This window comes from Ischnura elegans, chromosome 3, assembly GCF_921293095.1.
Source record: "Ischnura elegans chromosome 3, ioIscEleg1.1, whole genome shotgun sequence".
Taxonomy (NCBI): Eukaryota; Metazoa; Arthropoda; class Insecta; order Odonata; family Coenagrionidae; genus Ischnura; species Ischnura elegans.
In genome coordinates, this window is record NC_060248.1 from 48,755,999 (window position 1) to 48,776,781 (window position 20,783).

The 20,783-nt window shown below is 40.0% G+C and overlaps 2 protein-coding genes across 2 annotated transcripts in view; both read right to left on the bottom strand.

Annotated features, from left to right (window-relative positions):
- Nucleotides 1–3,006, bottom strand: part of LOC124155738 (Kv channel-interacting protein 4) — a 562,897-nt gene extending 559,891 nt beyond the window's left edge. The window contains exon 1 of the mRNA XM_046529806.1: nt 2,533–3,006. Within this exon, the coding sequence (XP_046385762.1) occupies nt 2,533–2,688 (156 nt within the window). The 5' untranslated portion in view covers nt 2,689–3,006. The remainder of the gene's footprint in view (nt 1–2,532) is intronic.
- Nucleotides 3,007–10,657: 7,651 nt separating this feature from the next.
- Nucleotides 10,658–20,781, bottom strand: LOC124155740 (translation initiation factor eIF-2B subunit beta). The gene is made up of 8 exons (XM_046529808.1): nt 20,506–20,781; nt 20,246–20,332; nt 20,015–20,144; nt 17,579–17,730; nt 16,935–17,091; nt 14,625–14,819; nt 13,356–13,552; nt 10,658–10,806 (listed from the first exon to the last, which is right to left on the bottom strand). Exons 1-8 carry the CDS (start codon nt 20,565–20,567, stop codon nt 10,734–10,736), a joined length of 1,053 nt encoding a protein of 350 aa, XP_046385764.1. The 5' UTR covers nt 20,568–20,781; the 3' UTR covers nt 10,658–10,733.
- Nucleotides 20,782–20,783: the final 2 nt, after the last annotated feature.

A 20,783-nucleotide genomic window follows, 5' to 3' on the forward strand; every position in this document is an offset into this window, starting at 1 on the left:
GACATGATTGTCACTTTTTAGAGCGAATTTATTCCCGAATGTACTTAACCATGGGAATGCTAAGACACTAAATAAAAACTTAACTCCAGAAACAGGTAGAAACCGAGAGTAACATTAGATTTAACTTGGGAGATAAGATCCTCACTTAGCTCCATAGAAGAAACGGGTAGGCTTGTCCTGGGCCACCTTGTACGGCAAGAATATTTTGTTAGGGTTGCAACCAGAAATTCACGAATAATTCACGGGATACGAAAAAAATAATAATTTCACGATTCAAAAAAACTCAAATAAAATTCAATAACTCCCTGATTTCAATGTTAGCAAAGACAGCGACAGTGGAGAAGTTACCAGTGTTTTTACTTTACAACAGAGACGAATAGGGTGAGAGCATTACCTAAGAATAGGAGAGAAAAAGGAAGCTTGAAGCAATATATTCCTGGCAAGGGCCCAGTGGATAGGTCGCGAAATATGACAAAGTTATTATGAGAGAAATAAAATGGAAGGTAAAATTTAAGAAAAGGTCTCCCTAGTAAGACCAATATTTTAATTACTTCGTAGATCAAGAGGAATATAAGAAAGAATCTCAGGGTAAAGGAGATTTGAATGGCACTACTAGCATTATTTACCATGAGAGAAACAGTGTTCTGAGGTAAAATGAATGAAGACTCAAATTATTATTTAAGTATTCTACCGGTTAAGGTAGGTTTCCATGGAGTACTTCAGAAGAATTCTGGGATCCTCCTCCCCATCAACCACTTCCCTCTTCAATTCACAATAAGGCCTACTCCCTTTCATTCTATTTAAAAATTCTATTCTTTTCCTTTCTCTCCCTCGTTTACCTTAGGTTTTACCCTCTAGCACTGTTTTCAACATCCCCTCCGCGCTAATAGTCGCTCCCTCCATACCATCTGTCTCCTCCGTATCTCTTCTAAAAGCTGCCCCTCCTCACCCACCATGTCCAGCACTTCATCGTATCAAACTGAAATTCCAAAAGTTATCCAATCTTTCCAGACTATACTCACGATTTTTCAGACTAATTCATAACATTTTTTCATGATATTTTCTATTTAAAAAGACATAATGACTGTAAATAAAAAACTGCGGGCAATTTTCCACAAACAATTTCATTCAAACGACCGATTTCAATACCTTCCGTGTTCTCGTCAGATACCTGACTTAGGTATGTGATAGAATTCCACCAGATTAACCCTGAATCATTATAAACAATGAAATATAATAAATTTAATGCAGTCAAAAAATAACCGTTTGTCAGAATAATAATATCTCAATATGAAAAAGAATCATCATGTTTATGGAGCACAACATAAATGACATGTTGGGAATAGATGTTCCGACACCGAAGATATACCTACGCGTAAAAGGAAACGGCACCGTTTGACTTTTACAGGAAATTTGATTTTTTCCACAGTTCGGTCATTTTCACGGACATTCCATGAAATTATAAAACGTTTCCATGTACAATGGAATTCCACAAAATCTCCTGACTTAAGGTTATATAAACAAAGTATTATTATAGCTACAAATAATTAAAGAGGAATGAGTGACAAAAAAGACATAGAATATAATACGAAAACACCCCAGAAGTAGGCCACAGAAACAGGAAGGAACCCTATTTTTTATTATGCTTGCTTGCAAGAAAACACAGCCCTGAAGAGAAAACTGGTAGGCTTTCCCTGGTCCAATACGGTAAATAGTAAGGCCACCCTGGCTATGCTAAACTTAGGATTGAAACATAGTTGGATTTAGGAAAGGGAATGGGGGCACGTGCCCTCCAGACAATTAAAAAATAGACAAGATTTTCAATACGGCTATCATTACCTTCATTTTATTTTGTGTATTATGGAGCTCAATCATTTACTTTCATATTAATAACTTAGTATAAAAATGAAGAGAGTATTTTCTACCGTAATTTTTGTATTTTGTTTTTAATCTCAAATATGAGAAGACCTGTAAGACACACCCCCCAGAAAAAAACCCTGGATCCACCCCTGGATTGAAATACAATGAATGAGAGAATGAATGAAATTTAGAAGTCAATTAAGTGACCCTTTTATACCGTCCTGGGACAGAGAGACAATCTTACCCCGTACTGGGAGAGCTTATTATACATGCATCCCCCCAATGATGATCGCTAGCAAACCAAAAAACCACTTTCGAAGGTATTAATTCCTATTTTAATAGGTTATGAGACAAAGACTACAATTTTTCATTGATCCGTTTTCGTTATCAATTAAATATTTTACTCACTTGGCATCATCTTATTTAACGCATAATGAATATATAACTAGCTAAATACTGAGATTGTGGCCACGGTAATCCGTTTGCTGTTTTGTTTTTGTTTGATTTGAAATTTTAATTAGCTTATTTGTTATAAGTTCACTATAAAGTGGCAGTTTTGCTGTATGTGTACCATTTTATTCGAATAAATAAATAAAGTCAAATTTCAGCCAATTGGCAGATCCAACCAACTGTGAGAGAATGGATGACGTACGTGCCATCCACGGCACTCACCTGTTTAAAGCCCCGGTACATGACCCGTATCTCTTGCCGGGTGAACTTGGTCTGCCTGCAGAGGTCCTCGAGCGCCACGGGCCGGTGCTTCGGGACCTTGCTCGGCTCGATCTCGAACATAACATCCTCGATGGGGCTGTCCGGTGGGGTCGCCATGGTGAATAAAGAGTTTGAGTACTTATTCGGATGATCAAAGCGGCGGTATCAAACTTTGTCCCAGAGTATCCGGGGATAACAAACGACGTAAAGAAGAAATAGAGAGGGGAGTTGGTGGGAAAAACAAACTCGCGGTGAGGGTGATGTATGTTTGCGTGTTGATAATTAGTCCGCGGTGGGTGTACAGCACACCGCCAAAAACTACGTTTCCTCCTCCTCCTCGCGCAAGGTGGGGATCGGGGGGCGGGCGCGCGCTTCTAGGGTTCGTTCGTGACCCTGGAGCTGCGACGGCACCGTGTCCTGCCCCCACCGACTTCAGACAAGGCACTGCCTGTCCCTGCGCAACCCCCCCGCGAAGGTCAAGATCCCTCCCCTACTACTCCCCTCTTCCACGCACAAACTTCCCCTCCTCTTTCTCTCTCTATCCGGCCCGCCAATCCCGAAACGGCGAGCGACTGCAGCGCCGTTCAGTGGGTGGTGGGGGAGGAACAAAACAATGTGCAACACACCACGTTCGAAAACCCTTTACAACACAATAGTCACCTCGGTCCCGAGGAGGAGACCCACGCGTCCAGGGCGAAAAACGTGCCCGGGAATATGCATGCACGCCCCTTTCCCCCTCCCCCCCTGAATTTCCCTCCCACTTTTCCCAGGGCCTCTTTCAACCCCCCTCCCCTCCTACCGCTCTCCGGCGCTGATCCACGCACCCTACTGCCACCCTACCCCCTTTCTCCTACACCTTCTCCCTCTCCTGTGGGGGCTGGGAGATGCTTGGTAGTCTTATCACCAACCACCGGCTGAGCAGAAGGCGCGTTAATATGCACGTGGCAATTCCATGCTACAAGAGATCTCTAAATAGATATTGAGTAGAGCAGTCACCTTCACTACTCAATTATTTTGCTTCCTTCTTGATTTCTCTTTCTTCTCAACTATAATCCCCAGGAAACTTCCTCAAGCACACGCTGAGCTGAGTAGGGCCTTTGTTTCCGTGCTAGCACGTGGGTTTTACAAGGGCAGTATAACTTGATGTGAGGGGCGGTTTCTGTCACAATTTCACTTTCCTTCCTTTGTATCGTTCTTCCTTATTACAAGAGACTGAGCTGAGCAGGCTGCGTATATGAATGAATGTGGGTTATTTCACGACAGGATTCCTCAACGTGGAGTGTTTTTTTTTCTCGATTTCGTTCCTTTACCTAGTTTTCTTACCCTTCCTTTCTCGATGTAGATCTCGTAAATCGTATCCTCTCAGCCACTGAACGAGTATATCACACGCTTGGAAGAATGTTTATATCCGGGTAGCCACCCTTCCTAGTTCTCACCGACGGTCTGGGTCAAAAGAAAAGGAATAGGTATTATTCTGCTACTTCACTCCTTTCTCCACCTGGCCCGGGACTGACGGGAGTGTTGAGAGGGGGCGTATGAGGTCGAAAGGTTGCGTGGGTGAACACGAGGCGTGGCTCATACGTAAGTGATAGGTGGGCTTTCCAGGGATCGAGGAATAAGGAAAGTGAGCATTTATTATGGATCCAGCAGATGCGAACTTTAAATACAGGGAGGGATAAATGGAGCGAAGGTCACTGTGACGGGATGCGATCACATGGAAAGGAAAAGAAAGGGTCACTCACACTTATCACTAGGAAACTGATAACCATTAAAACCACTAAACTGAGGAACCCAAGAGGTAAACCATGTAAGGGGTTGATATTTCTAAGCTCTGCCGAAACCCTCAGAGAACCTAGACAAAACTCTTCCTTCCAGCCGCTAGTTGTTGTCCCCGTTCACACTGGCAACGGGAGAGAGCTTGATATTCACAGCAGAGAACCTTGATCAGGATGATTGTGCGTCCGTTATCCTAGATGGATGAAGCAACAAACAAAAACACTTCCCGGACACGAAGCCGTAAGAGTACCAACGAGCCGACAAGGGAAAAATCAAATATTATTCTTCAGGCTAACCACAGATGATGGGATTGCTTCTCTCAAACCACACTTCACCTAATCCACTAGGAATATTCTTATCACATTCGGCATCCAGGTGATGACTTAAGAGCGTCTGCAAATCAAACCGAGCTACGGCTTTGGTCGACACTGACGCTACACATACGACAGGATCACAGCATCAAGCATTTATCGTTATCACGATCCAAACACTATCGGCAACACCACTCACACGACAAGGAATTCGCTCCTGAAAGACTCGATGGCATTTAATTCCACTGTGTCTCAACCAAAACAATGAAATAACTTCTCCTGAGTGCAAGAGATGAAAGATATGTCCTCAGACCAGTAGGAGTAGCCGAAAAAAATACGCGAATAGGAATATGGATCGACTTCTATAAGACCTCTCCGTCTCACAGGCACTTTTATCTTGGTCCAGGCCGGTTTTCGAAGGGATAAAAGAAGAGGTGGATAATCCAACGATAGATTTATCGCCGGGGAGACGCGTGGGGAGCGGAAGAACACGGTAGAATCAAAGTATGGATAGAGGTTCCGCGTGGAGCCCGGCCGGGTATCCGCCAGGGTTCTCGCTTCTCGCCCGGCTGCTGTCGCGACGTCCACGGGGCTCGGAGCGGCTCAGCGGGTGGCCAAGCGGTTCCTTGCGCGACCCGCGACGATCACACCGCATCGCTACACGCGTTCACCCGCAGGTACGGGCGACATGGCTGGACACCTTACAGGATCGAATCGTGGCCTCTCGTCTCAACAAACACACACGCACAAAACAAACGCACGACGGAGGAAATGAAGTGTAGTTCCTCACTGAACCTCAGGCGATCAAGATGATACGGTTGAGTCCTGGGGAAAACGGGATGAAATAAAGAGCACCTTTTTCACCTCTTGGAGGCAGGCGGGGAGAAGCGAACCTTGGACTCACGTTTACAAGCACACACGCGTGAGATGGGCGTAAAACGGATTATAAATCCTGCCGCGAGCTCGCGGTTTGAAACGAGAAACGGAGATAGACGTCGGATCCGTAGAAATAAAGCACTCTTTTCCTCTCCCTCTCTATCCGTCTTCCTTCCGCAGCCTCCCTGCCCCCGCCTCACACCCCCGCCGCCCTCGCCCGGCGTATCAGGCTGGCCCGGATGGAGACCGCTGTCCGCGCGGGAGGCTAGAGCTCCGATCCCCGCCGACCCGAAAATCTTCGCTGTGAGAGGAGCTCCCACCACGGCCTCAGCTTCCTTTTTCCCACGAGGGGGCTGACTCTCTCCACATATCTCCTCCTCACACACAGCGCGGCCGCCAATCCTCCTTCCCTCTTCCCCCACGCTTTATCTCCCTCCCTTTCCCTCTCTACCTTTATCGCCCTCTCTCTCTCTCACACACACACACACTCACTCACTCCCCCCTGGCGGAGAAACCGTTCAACTCCCCTCTCAGCTTATTCGATGTCCCGTGGATGTTTTCGAGGAGCGCCAGTAGGAGCCACTAGCGGTGCGCCGAGTGCGAGGGAGGAAGTGGAGAGGGAGGAGGAAGAAGAGAGAGAGAGGAACGGATATTGCGCGTTCGTTCCGACAACCGCCGACCGTCGCGACGCCCCGCCATCTAATTCAAATACTAAAGCGGTCCCGGAATCGGGAGAAGATGAGTGGGAGAGAGAGATTCGATACCGTGGTTTCCAAGGCGGGAGTTGCTGGTGCTCTCAGGAGCGGAGGCTAATTCAAACAAGCGCCGTGAACAAACACGAGGGGTAGTTGAAATGGTGAAGGGGGTGGGGGGAATTCCTTCATGTCGGGGAAAAGTTCAAAATGAGAAACTTCGCCATTTAAGTGATTGTGAATTTCCTCGTCGATCGCAAAATTAAAAGTCTGCAGCCAGTGAAATGTGAAAGCCACGTCTGTCCTGGGAATTCTCTGCAAACGCATACACCTGACCCTACAGCAGGTATAGCCAAGGAGGAGGATATCGCAACCCCCGAAATGTTTACCTTTGTGGCGACAGCCCACGATAATTCCATTGAAAAGACCACTATCTCAGGGACATCTATCCTCTGACACTCCATTTTCTGACATACTAATTAAAATTCATCATTTCTCCCAAAAACAAAACATGAAGTTAATATTCAGCAGTAAGCAAATGAAATATGTCTACCTATTGCTGACTTATTGAAATGTGTGGTTCTCTGATGCATGCAAATTGAGAAAAAATATCAGTGTAGGCAACCCGCATACGTCCATATCAATGTGGCTATGTGCCTAATCTGCAGGAGACGAAACACATTTTCTCAGATAGTGTCCACCTCATACATAGCGCTCAATAATTTGGTCTGCCACCTGTCCCAACAACCTAAAAACTCAGGAGCACATCCTATAATTTTTCACCTTTGCAGTCCACCACCATGTTTTCCAATGGCTTATTTTATCCCACTCCAAAATCATGTCATCACTTCCTAGTCAAAATACCAAAAATTGCAAGATTCCAGTATCCAACTCACAGCCAGCATTACAATGGTGTCACTGGGAGTGATAATAAGCCATGTATTAATTCATGGTGTCATAACCCCTCACACTCCTGCTGGAGTTGCTATGCAAACAAAACTATAACATGTGTTTTTTGTGTACAGCATGAAATAGATCTATGTTGGTAGAGCAAAATTGCAATGAGGTTGTCCTATTATTTTTGAAAGTAAGGAACCCAATGACAAAATAAATAAGGTGTGGAAATCAAACATAAAATGTCCTTTTTGTGTTTTTCTAGTGACTCTGAAGAATATTCCCCTATAAAAAAATTGTTTAAAACTGTTTCAAATTTTTATACATTCTTATACATTGCCATGGCATGTAAAAAAATTTGAAACAGTTTTATACAATTTTTTCATAGGGGTTTTGAAGCTTTAGTTCCAGCAATTGATTGCTAAAATCCATTGATTTCAGATATTTAGAATTAAATGAAAGCAACAGAAAGTACCCTCAGAAAATAACTTACAGGGCCCTGAAAAAATAAAGTAAGCAAATTGGAACATAATAATCTGGTCCTACCACTGATAAAGCTAAGAGTTAACTTTATATTTGAAAAGTAATATTTTGTCAATGGATAAAAACAATATGTCACAACAACTTCAGTAACTGACAAAGAATCATATGCAATAATATTTTGCACATTGGAGTCCCTGGCTGCAATCTGCACCAACACACCTCACCTACCTGATTTCACTTCATAACACAAAACATGTTTTAAAAAGTAAGGCAATACAAAATGACTCACATTTCTTATAAATGCTGCTATGCACCAAAATTTTCTCCCCTTCAAATGATAAGATCCATTCAATATCCATGATGAGCCACAGAATAATTTTTCCCTAAATGAAACCTGAAATATAATTGAAATGAAATGCAAACTTAATAGATGAGATAAATATTAAACACAATTAAAACAAAATATAAAGAAGAAAATTAATTGCATAATTTTCACAATAAGGTTCAGCCAGCCTTTTTTTTCAACACATTCCACTTCCACCACAATAAATCTCAAATAAAAATCTAAACTATAAACTTCTCCAAAACTTGATAAGGATTGAGAAGGACCTACAAGGAACTTGACATTGAAAACATTACTGTGGGTATTCTCATCATTATGGTAGGATAGCATATAATATTAAGCAGATCACTCTGAATTGCCCCCATCCCAAATTGAACCTCCTCTTTGATTCATAATAAAGCCTATTCTCTTTCACTCCATCCATTAACCATATGTCCAGCTTCCTCAATTACCAAACGATCTCAGCTGCCATGCAGCCTCTTCCCCTTTAGTGCTCCCTCGATGCTAACTTACTGTATCTCCAAATACTTCATAAAATTCCTTTCTTCACCCACCTCAAGCCAAGCACTTACTCTTTCTCTCACCATCCCATCCATCACTTAATTTCCATTGTCCTCCATAGCCTTAAATAAAAAGCCTCCAGGCTCATCTCATCCATCCTCACTCAATCATTGATTCCAGGTATGTTAGTTGGAGGAGGCGATTGATAACTAAGATCATTTGCACAAACTATTAAAGAAGTTGAATAAATGAAGTCATTTCATGCAAAAGTTATTGCAAGTATCTCCATAAGCTTCAGCAACAATTTTATTTTATTATTATCATCATTTACCCTTTTCAATCCCAACCACCAAGACCTTTTACTTACCTAGAGTTTCAACCTGAAGGAGAATTGGTTAGGTGATGGCATTGCTCACCCATGATTATGTCAGGCATGTGAACTTCATAGATACCAAGTAGAAAGCTGGTTACTTTCCCTTCCCCATCTTGCACTATAAGGATTTATGATGTAGCAGTACAAAGGCATTTGAATAATAATTACTTTGAATATTTTAATAATAACACCTTTAAATCAGTAGCCAAATGCTTTTAAGAACCTTCATTCTAGCTTTCTAAGCAATTGGATTCAACATGTCATCCTATCCAGCTTATGTTCTCTTGGCCCCCCATGACATCTGGAGTTCCTCAAGGTAGTGTTCTTGGTTCTTAACTTTTTTATTTATATGTTGTTGACATAGCCTCCCTACTTCCTACTTTCCAAGCACAAACCCTAGTTTATGCAGATGATAGCAAATTTTTTAGGAATGTTGAAAAACCCTCTGATTACCTTGAACTACAAGGTGCCTCAGGCATGTAACTGGTGTGATATTTGCAAGCTTACATTAAACCTGGATAAATGTCTTGTAATGTCAATTTCCTTAAAGAAGTCTGCCCATGAATTCAACTGCACTCTCTCTAATCACTCTCTGAACCATTGCCAAGAATAAGAAATGCCACTCTTAGGCCTTCTCCTTTATTTCATCAAAATAAATGAGCCCCATGCTCAAAAGACTTTCTATCATCCATACCTATTCTTCCCTCACCTGATTAATCTCCTCTCAAACTAATCTTTCATCTTTGGACCGTCTGCGATTTCTTCACAAAAATACAGCAGACACCCGATTATTCGGCTGCGGTATATCCGTGTTGCGGATTATCCGTGCATGATTTTCACTCTCATGCCATTTTCCACAATCTTTATATAAAACAAAATCGGACGCAAAATCACCAGAATCACTGCATTTGAATGCCAGGATACACTGGGCTTAATATTTCCATTAGAATCACCTTCGTAAAACACACGCTAGCTGCATTCATGGGTGCTCCGTGTTCCTATTTTACAAGCCTTGCAGTGCATGATCACACTCCGTGATTACGGATACACGTCCCACAGCAGCTGCAACCCAGGCAACTTGTGCGAGACGCAACAACATGGCGTGGTGCCTGGAAGTGTTGTTTCCGACGTCGTGCGGTCATTTTCAAGCATTCATGCATAACAATTATCTGTGTCCGTGATCACATAGCCCGGATGCGTGGTTTTCAAAATCACTTCTTATAAGAAGCTGTAATAATACGAGTACAAACTTGTTATCGTTGCCAAAAAGATCGCGGACTATCAAAGATAGCTCTCAATGAGTTTGGGAGGCACTCTAAATTCAGTGAATATTTGCATAAATAATAATGTATTGTTTGTCTTATGTAAATAATGAACATTACAGGACATTTACGATAAAGTTTGGGTTATCCGTGTCTTCCGGTTATTCGTGCCGCTGCTCCCCATCAATTGCCCGGATAATCAGGAGTGTGCTGTAGTTAAAAAGAGAATACCACACTTTTGGAACATGCCCACCAATAGCATTCTCTCCTCCTTCTCCATCCCTAATTTCACCACTCTTAAACTATGCAAACTGCCTTTCATCGCTCTCCTGCAAGAACTTCATCGTTCTATCCTGCTCCACCCACTCTCATACTTCACTCCAGATAGATATTCCCTCATTGAGGATCCAGAGATAAGTATATTTTTAAGACAACGACAATGATAAAGTACTTTTTGGAAACCCATGTACAGGCAAAGCTAAACAGATATACATTAATTTCAGACCAGTTACTCCAACGATCAGTTTTGAATGGCACAAAAAAGAATATCAGATACCTAATGAACAAACACAAAATAGTTAAATAATTTGATTTTTATTATTCAATACACACCATTTAATCAAGTATAAAAATTCTTAAACTTGAAAAACATCAAAGTTCGTAGTCATTAGGGTGATACAGTTCACTTAACAATCGGTAGACATATGATGGTGCATGGCCACCACTGAAAAAGAAAGAGAAGTTAAGATAATAAAAATATTATGATAGATAAGTCTTCCAAGATTATGATATAATGACTTACATAAAAGAGGTAGAGAAGAATAAATTAAGTACTAATCAAGTGCCTAAGGCAACTTAGTAACCCAGGAAAATCCGTCCGCAACTTCGCCCACTACTTAAGGCCAGAGAAAAACTGTCAGCATGCATCTTTGAGTCAAAGGAATACATTGAGCGTGTTACACTATCCCATTCCCTGATGTCATGTCATAATGGATTTTTACAATTAACGTTGAAAAGAAAGGGATTGCCGCCACCTGGATGGTGCTCCCAAGTGGCTACATCTGACACTGGCCCCAGTCTAACTCTCAAGTTATGACACCCAAAAAGGTCCTGGCAGTGGACCCATGCAACATTCTTGTGGTACTGCACTGTGAGGGCCTCAAAATAAAGGATCTCTAGTGTAGTCCCTAGCTGCACTAGGTCTGAACGGTAGCTGCCCCATATTCCTCCACTTCCCCTCAACCAATTCCAATGGTGGAAGGCCACAAAATGCAGCACTCCCTCTACGGAGAGCCTAGAGGATGTTTAAATTGACAATTCTTCAAACTCACAAAAAAAATGGAATATCTCAATTTACCAAACAACAAAAATAAATAAACAAATGCCAAAGAGCAAAGTCCCAGGTATGTATGCAAGCTCATGTAATACATATATTGAAAAGCACGGAGGTTGTGTGTTTCAGCACAGTTACAATTTTGTAATTTAAATAATTGATAATTAATTAACAATATCTCCTATGGGATTTGAAATTTAGCATTTTTGGCGACTACAGGCTTTTATGACTCAGTATCCCAAATATGAGCAAATGGTCCATTGTTTCACCAATCACACTAAAAAGTGTCTACAAAATAATGTGTGAACTAGGGATGAAAAAAATTTTATGACAAATAAAGTCACACCACATAAGTTCATCGACGATTTTTGACTTTACCCATTTCAGTTTTTACTGGAAATCAAATTCGAGCATTGTAATATTGAATACTCTTAGTCAAGATCTGTGATGCACACCACTTAAGGAAAATCAACGGAAAAAATGAACTTTCCGTTTTATATCTTTTATACAATGCAATCAGTACAGTTGATGAAAAAGCACAGTCTGTGCTCTTTCTGAGAGTGAAAGGTAATAAATACTGTTGGTACAATTGACTAAGTAAATAAACTCATTAACAATCCTTCATAGTTGTCATCAGAAGAGCATTTTGGTGGAAAAGTATTTGCCTTATCAAATGTAAGTTTGGGTAGGTTGACTTACTAGATTAGTTGAGCCTAACTTGAAATATCTACACCCTTAACTGTGATACATTTATGCCATTACATCAATAACTAATATTCCATAAAAGGAGAATCTGAATTTTCAATGAAATTGATTTTGGAGCTCATTCATTAGCTCAGAAACTTTTCTGATCTATAATACAAACAATTTAACTACAACCATTGAATGAGTATTTATTCTAGTATTCTACCAATTAAGGTAGGTTTCCACGGAGTACTAAAGAAGTGATCTGGGAGCCTCCTTTTCCTTCCAGCACTGCCTTCTTATATTCCCTGTAGGGCCTACTCCCTTTCAATCCATCTAAAAAGCCTATTCTTTTCCTTCCCCTCACTCGTTTCCCTAACATTCTACCCTCTAACTCCATTTTCAACATCCCCTCCCCGCTAAGTACTCCTCCCATCCATACATTCTGTCTCCTCCATACCTCATCTAAAAGCTGCCTCTCCTCACCAACCATATCCAGCACTTCATCGTTCCTTTTCCTCTCCGTCCATTTCACCTTCTCCATTCTTCTCCATACCCACATCTCGAATGCCTCCAATCTTCTATCGTCTTCTTTCCTTCAGTGTCCACGTTTCTGCACCGTAGAGAGCTACACTCCAGATCAAACTCTTCACTAACCTTTTCTTTAAATTCTTAAATAACAATCCTCTCAGAAGCTCCATCTTGTTCATGAACGCCTTTGCTAATACAATTCTCTTCCTAATGTCCTTTCTACTGTATCCGTTTTCCTCTAACGTACTGCCTAAATAGTTGAACTGCTCAAGTTTTTCACCACCCACCTTCATCTTAATCCTCATCCCATACTCCTCGCAACGCTCGTATAACGCATCCACTAGAGCCTGAAGCCCTCTCACTGACTGATCAACGCCTGATCATCCCACTGATTTGAACATCATTCCTCCCACTTTTATTTCATCTTCTAACTCACCCCACGCTTCTCTTACCATCTCTTCAGCATACATGTTAAAGAGCAGCGGCGATAGAGGGCAGCCTTGCCTCACTCCTCGGCCTATTCTTGCACACCCAGATTCTCCGTCCGCTACCCTCACTTGCGCAGTCTGGGCCATATACAGATTACGAATCAGTCGCCTATCCCTTCAATCTACACCTATTTTCTTGAGAATATCTGAATCAGTATGAACTATGAAATAAATAAAGAAGAAAACAAGTAATGTCTTAAAACTGAAACCAAACAAATATGTATATACTTTACTTACGTGTTGGAAATGAAAAGAGTGACCAGCTCAGGTGGCACATAATCAAAAACAGGATTGTAAACATGAACTTTGGAAACTATATCACCATCGCTGTGGCTCAAGACTTTTTCTGGAGAAACATAGCAATTAAAGTCATCTTGATCTGATGAGCAGAGATACTGGGGGCTGAGTTTGTGCATTGGGGCCAAAACAATAACCTGAAAAGTAAAATTGAAAATTAACATAAGGATACAGTCCTAAAGCAATGTTAATTACGTAGGTTAGGAAAGAAGTTTATGCACTTCAGAAATGTAGGAAAAGCAAGTTGTTTAAATTTTAAACTTGAGACCTACATGTGAATTAATAGATTCAAACCCCTTTTGTAGCATCGACTTCCCATCATTTCAAATTTAATGATGGTCCATTAAAATTTAGCTCAAAATTATAAATTGTTAATACCAATAAAACAATAACATTATTTAACTGTAAGAGAACTCTTCATGCCTTCATTTCAGGGTTGGGCAATAGCAGGGTGCACATACATCCCCCCGGCTCATGAAGCATTTTCAGAAATGTTTGTACTGACTACTTTTGTAATTTAAATAGGAACATTACATATAGAACAGGAAAATATACAAATAAGAAAAACTTGAAAAAGTACTTTTAAACAAAAGTATTACTGCTTCACAGTTTAAACAAAAGCTTCATCACCACACCTAATAATGCCCCTGGAGCAGCAATAAACGCACTCCATGACTATTTTTCTACAGGTGCCCATGATCTTAGATTTTCATATCGAAAAAATTCACACTATATTCAAGCCAGAAACATTGTACCATTGGCATATACATAAATTTTTTGCCCTAATTAGTACATGTATATTATCTTCATAGGTAAAAGAAATATTTTTACCACAGTTCAACAACTAAGGGCCAGTTTTATAATGTCTAGTTAATTTTTTTCAGAGCATAAAAATCAGAGTTAACGATATCTTCCACTTGAAGTCACCTGTTAAACTAACCGTTATCCTGAACTACTTTTCACTACTTAAACTTTAAAATACCTTCAAGTTTAGATTTTGACAGTATATAATGTTCTGGTTAATGCTAACTAGACCTTATAAAACCAGCCCAAAAACTTCCAAATCTTGATCAATAACTTTACAGTTCCTTCCAAACAAACTACAAGTTCTGGTTAATAATGATTTTTTACCAAAACTGTGGGAACAATAATAAATACCTAGCATTAGACAAGAGACAAGATGGGAAAAAGTGGCTTAAAAATGCTTACCGGGACTGAATAGTGCTTGGCAGCAAGGGCGACTATATGGCTTCCACAGACGGCTCTTAACCCTCCATTTGCCATTACTGTATGAGTTCCTATTATGACTTTATTGACTCTTGACATCATAGCAAATATTGCAGAATCAGCTATTACAGTTGTTTTTATTTTACTTTGAGCCAGACTCAACGCCAATTTTTGCCCCTGTGAAAAGTTTGGTGAAGTACATGTGAAAATTAGAATAATCTTTGAAACAACCAAAACCAAACACATACTGCAAACTTAATCATGCATCACCTGAGGGGCAGAAATACATATTCTGAATTAGTCCAAAAATTAAGACAATCAACAAGAAAATGATACATTCTAAGCAGTACAGTTCTTAGTCAATAATTCAACCATGGAAATGAAATCATGATACACACATTGCGGCAACTATTGTGATAACAATTCCAAAAAACTAAAGAAGTCTACTTGGTACTTTACATTAATTGATTTTCGAGCAACCCATCAAACTTAACATTCGATTATTGATTCAACAATTGTTATCATTTGAGAGCTACAAATCTTGAGGGTAAAACTGAAGCTTTTCAGGATTCACTGTAAGGTGATGAAAAAACAAGAGCCAAAGATCATCAATTCTTTTATGCAAAAAAACATACGAACAACAATTCTTTTATGCACAAAACCTGCTAAATTCATGACTATCATAAAAAATTCATCCCCTACGCAGGTACATAGTCTGGGGGGTCTTTGGGGGATCCAGTCCCCCCTACAGTTTTTCCCTTGTGGTGACTACCTGCGATGTATCTGCTGAGGAGATCTCTAGCCCAAGAGTTTCTGCCCTCTGACATTCCATCCACGGCTCCATTTCATAAATGCCAATAACCAACAATGAATTTGACTTTCAGCCAGGGTGGTCTGGCCAGGTCGGAAATCGCCGAGGGCCCCGAAATTAGGGGGCCCCCATAATACTCAGGTCTATCAATAAGCATATATGAAAGTTGTAATGAAAAAAAGACTCAGAAAAAAATGACTTGAACCAAATTTTTTTGCAATTACAGTAAACTCCCGATTATCCGGGCTAATGATGGGGAGAGACGGCATGAATAATCAGAAAACACGGATAATCCAAACTGTCACTTAAATGTCTTGTAATGTTCATAAGTTACGTAAAACAAACAATATATGTATTATTATTTATGCAGTTATTCTGTTATTAATTAAGAGTGCTTCCCAGACTCATTGAGAGCTTTCTTCACCAGTTCGCGACCTTTTTAGTGGCGATAACATGGTTGTACTCATATTATTAATGCTCCATGTAAAGCCTAGTTTCGAAAACCACACATCCGTGGCTGTGTGATCATCAATACAGAAAAGTGGTCACCATGAATGCTTCAAAACTACTGCTCGACGTCGGAAACTACACTGTCAGGCACCACACCACGTAGTCGCGTCTCGCACAAGTTGCCCCAGTTGCAACTGCTGCACGCCGTGTATATGTGATCAAGGAGCAAGGTCGTGCACTAGGTGGCTTGGAAAACAGGAACATAGTGCTCCCGTGAATGTAGCTAGCGCATGATCGCTTCCGTTTTACAAAGGGGATTCTAACAGAAATAATAAGCCAGGAGTACCCTGGCATTAGTGCCATAATTCCGATGATTGTGCATTCGATTTTTTTTATAAAGATCGCGGAAAAATTGAGTGAGAGTCAAAAGCGTGCACCGATAATCCGCAACCCAGATAATCGGGAGTCTGCTATATGACATTCTACGTTTTCATTAGCCATTTACAACTTACTCGGAGTAAAAATAAATAAAATTAAGGTGTCAGAAGATTAAACTTTCTTGAAAGGGTTATTCAAAAAGTCTCTTGGAGGTTATTCCGATTTCAGAGCAGTTTCAAGGAAAAAATTCACTTAATAGATAACGGAACCGTAATCCATTAATAAATTTTATAAGATGTAAAATTCTCACTTTTCACAGTATTTTTTCTCGTGAAATTGCTATTTTTATTAACTTTTATCAAGTCTTTAAGAGCCAGGATGGCATCAAAATCCATTTCCAGGAATGCAATTTCCTGAAATTTTCCAGGGGAGGCCCACCCTTGCTCCCATTATTGTATATATGAAATATATAGCTGATTCAATGAAATGCATGCCTTTCTGACGTGTGGAAAATTAACAATCAAATATCAGCACAAGCATCCCTCATATAACCAAAGTTATCCTTGACATAAATTACTGGCTATGTGACTTCTTCAACAGTTTCTAACTATTTTTCCATGACCAAGAAATCCAGAGCCAAATTAGGCACTTACACGGAAGAATGGAGCACACTCGGCCACAATGACTTCAAATTTCCTCTTGGCAGCTGCATTTTTCATGAAAGCTTCAACAGCAGAGGACATTCCAATTGTCATGACAATTTCATTGGGGTGAATGTGCTCACATGCCTGCTGAGCAATATTATCTGCACTGAAACAGAAGATAACAAGAATTTCAAGATGACAAAAGTAACATGCTGATTCTCTAAGCATAACACAAGGCACTACATATTTTCAAATCCGCAGCTGATGTTGGCAGCAGCATCATAGGTGAATGGCTGCAAATGGCCATTGGTATTTCATGCTGACGACTGGTGTTTACTTGATCAAAATTAAGCGATTGCCTTGATAAATAAAGTCTCTGCACTTGTAAAGAAATTGCAGATAGAAATAACATTTATTTGTAAACTAATATTTAGTTAGGTATTACATAAGTGTAAGATAGCCAGAAAAATGAGTTAACCTAGAAGATAATTGAAGTCAAGTGGACAAAATAAAGGTAAAATGACCAGCACGACTTCTCACACTATCTGAAATGAATAGTTATTTACTTGATGAGGATAATGTATGCATTGGTCACATCAGCAAAACTTATAATTTCAGATATTTTTGTAAAGATGGACATGAGGACTCTCTACCTAGTTTCAAGCTCCATTTCAAACTCCCCAATGTGCTCCAGAACAGATGCTTTCAGTGAAGGTACATCTTCAGTATAGCTATCTTCCAAAGAACCTTCTGAAGTAACAATTTTGTGCAAAGACTCCTGAGGGTCTAATTCTTCTTGCTCATTCTGAAACAGAATCCAAATCAGTAGAGTGTATAATTCAGAATACAAGACCTGTTTACATAGTAAATTAGCCCAAAAAAATTGTAATTATGCATGAACAGAAAATAGAGCCTATCCTCATTTGGGTAGTGCATTTGTACGAATTCCCTACCAGTCCACCAAAATCATTCATGCATTTGCACATTCACTCATGGTATGGTATTTTGAGGAGGCAACCGACAGCTAAGGTCATTTGCACCATGAGGGAAGAGTGGAGAGAAAACCTGTGTCGACATTAGCCTGCTCTTAACGAAAGGCACCAAAGGGATCATGGCTTAACGTCCCATCTGAGGGATGGAGTGTTGCGCTTCAAATGTCCTCCACACATCATTCAAGCAGGCAGCAATTCTCTGCTGCCGCTGGGATTTGAACCTGAGTCTACCGGGTGGGAAGCCACTCTAGCCACCACACCAACCCGATCCCCACACATTTACTCATATGTGTCCATGTAACCAGGCCTTTAGCTGAGAAAATATGGTCTACGGAACTTATCCCAAAATGCATGCCTCAGAGAATGTGACAACTCTGGACCCATTCCACGAGTGGTGGATTCTGCAGGGGCAATAAACAACAGTGATAGGAGGATGGACTAGCCTCCAAGCAAGCATAATAGTATAACCTCCTTTGTGTTTCAGCTGCCGTGGTTTCATAAGGCTCACAAAATAAGTGAAATCACTAAAATTAATCATAACATATTGATCAAGAAATGAGAGTAATCACCACTTGACAAAGATAATAATAAAAGCTACAATTAGCTGCTACATTTCCCATTCTAAAAAGTAGGAATTATTGAGGAGGCAATAAGATTTCTCGTGACTCACACCCAACTCAAAGCCCATCGCCAAGGAAATTTAAGAGTGAAGGGATTACATGAGTCAAGTGAGAAGAGATCAGCTTCCTGAGCGTTAGCCCCACAATCATCACCGACTAGAAAAACTAATAGCAAGAATTGATAGGCAGAAAATTATTCTTTGCAGAAAGTGTACTATCATTTTTAGTTTCAGCACAAGTTATAAACTTCCGATAAGTCGATTTTGTGATTCAGTGAAGATGATAAGTTTCATGTTCACTCAAAACAAGTGATAAAATCTGAATCTTAACGTAACATGTAATCGGAGATTTTTTGTGAGAAAGGTCGTTTCAATCTACAATCTTCCCACAACTGGCTCCAGAAAAAAGGGGCAGTTTGGAGAGGTGGCAGCTTAATAAGGGATGCAGGGAAAATTATAAAATACCAATGAGTGTTTTAAGAATAAAGGTATACCTTACTTTCAACAACCATTGATTATTTATTAAATTAAAAATTAAATTTACTTTCTAAATAAGTCAGCTAATGTACTTTTCTTCTATAAGTTACATTTCATTTCAAATGAGTTCCTCATCAATTTTTTGAAAGGAGGACATTAATTTCAGGAGTAAATCAAGTCCATTCTTTGCGGTCAATTCAATCGTTTCAATTTCAGCTTCCTCTACTTCTGCCTTCATCTACTCTTCTTTTTACTCTGTCCCTGGGATCTTTTTAAGGTTGCTGATCAGAGTCTCCCAGGCTTACTGTTACTAAATTACTGTTTTTGAGTACTAAAAATCATGTTTTCAAAATCAAAAATCCCGAGAGTTCAGGGGAGGACCCCTGGACCCTACCTGGGGTGTTTTCCATACACACCAGAAGGACCCCGAAATCTCCAGTAAATCCCCATTTCAAAATCCTGGCTACACCACTAATGCATACGAATATCATTATTAAAAATTGATATTTTACCACCTAACAGGTGGAATATTGTATATATAACTATAAGATCAATCAATCACACCTGGATAACAATACCAGGAAGCCCTTTCGGATCTTCCCACAAGATAAGCTTTTTTGATGCAATCCAATTTCAATTTGACTCCTGCTCCATTTAAAAATGGTAAATAGTGAAAGAAGGATGCAGAGCAGGGCTCATGGTCTACATTTCGAAAGTGCTCCATTACAGAAAGGATAAAAGAATGGGTGATTTCCACTTGAATAGAAATCAATTCGAGACTACACGATTTCATTTGCATCATTTACCATACATAATTATTTTAGTCAAACTTGAAAGTGATAGATATTGGATGATTCCATTTCCCATCCTACACCAGAAAAATATAACTATTGAAAGTTCAAAATAGTATTCGATAGTTTTACTCGAGGGGCGAGAAAGTCTGAAAGAGAGTAAATGATACAGGAATTTTAAACCACATAGTTAAACCTTATTGGAGATACCTTTAATGCAGCAACGTACTCCTCCCGAACAATTTTTAAGACCCTCCTGACCATGTTTCCGACTGTTGACTGAAAGGGCAATGCGGTCATCAATACCTTACCGGTTGATGCAATTAGATCCATGAGCTCCCTAAAAATAATTTTTCAAGGAAACAAAATACAGAGCTGGTAAAGGGTTGAATTGAAAATGGCTCGTAAAAACAAATATAAATGCATATTCATAATACAAACTTGGCCGTTTTCCAGTCCTCAAGAGTCATGATCTTTTTTAGCATCTCCACAGTTTTGGTGGCAAGGTGTAAAGAACCCGTAATTTTCCTGCAAGGCAATAACATCAGCGTTTTCTCACATATATCGGTTGAAAGGAGAATTGAAAAGTCGTAAATCCTGATTCACACATGGATGGGAGTAAATTTACTATTGACTAACCCTCCACCAATAATAACAGTTTCATCACATTAAAAGCCATTTTAACACTAATAAGTACTAACCCTTGCTTGACATGCCTCACAAATTCGGAAATGCAAGCGTTCACTTCTTCACTTGGTAGCATATTGGATGCAAGAATTTTTCACACGGTATTTGTTATTTGACGACTTAACTTTTCACGAAAAAAATATTAAATGATAAAATTCTGATAGCAGTATCCATTAATTTTTTCAATAATACTCCGATCAGCTAATGCAGATAAAACTTCACAACCAGTTTTCAAAACATCATCACAAACCGCACAAACAAAACTTTTCCCGTACATGTATTTCGTTCTTCT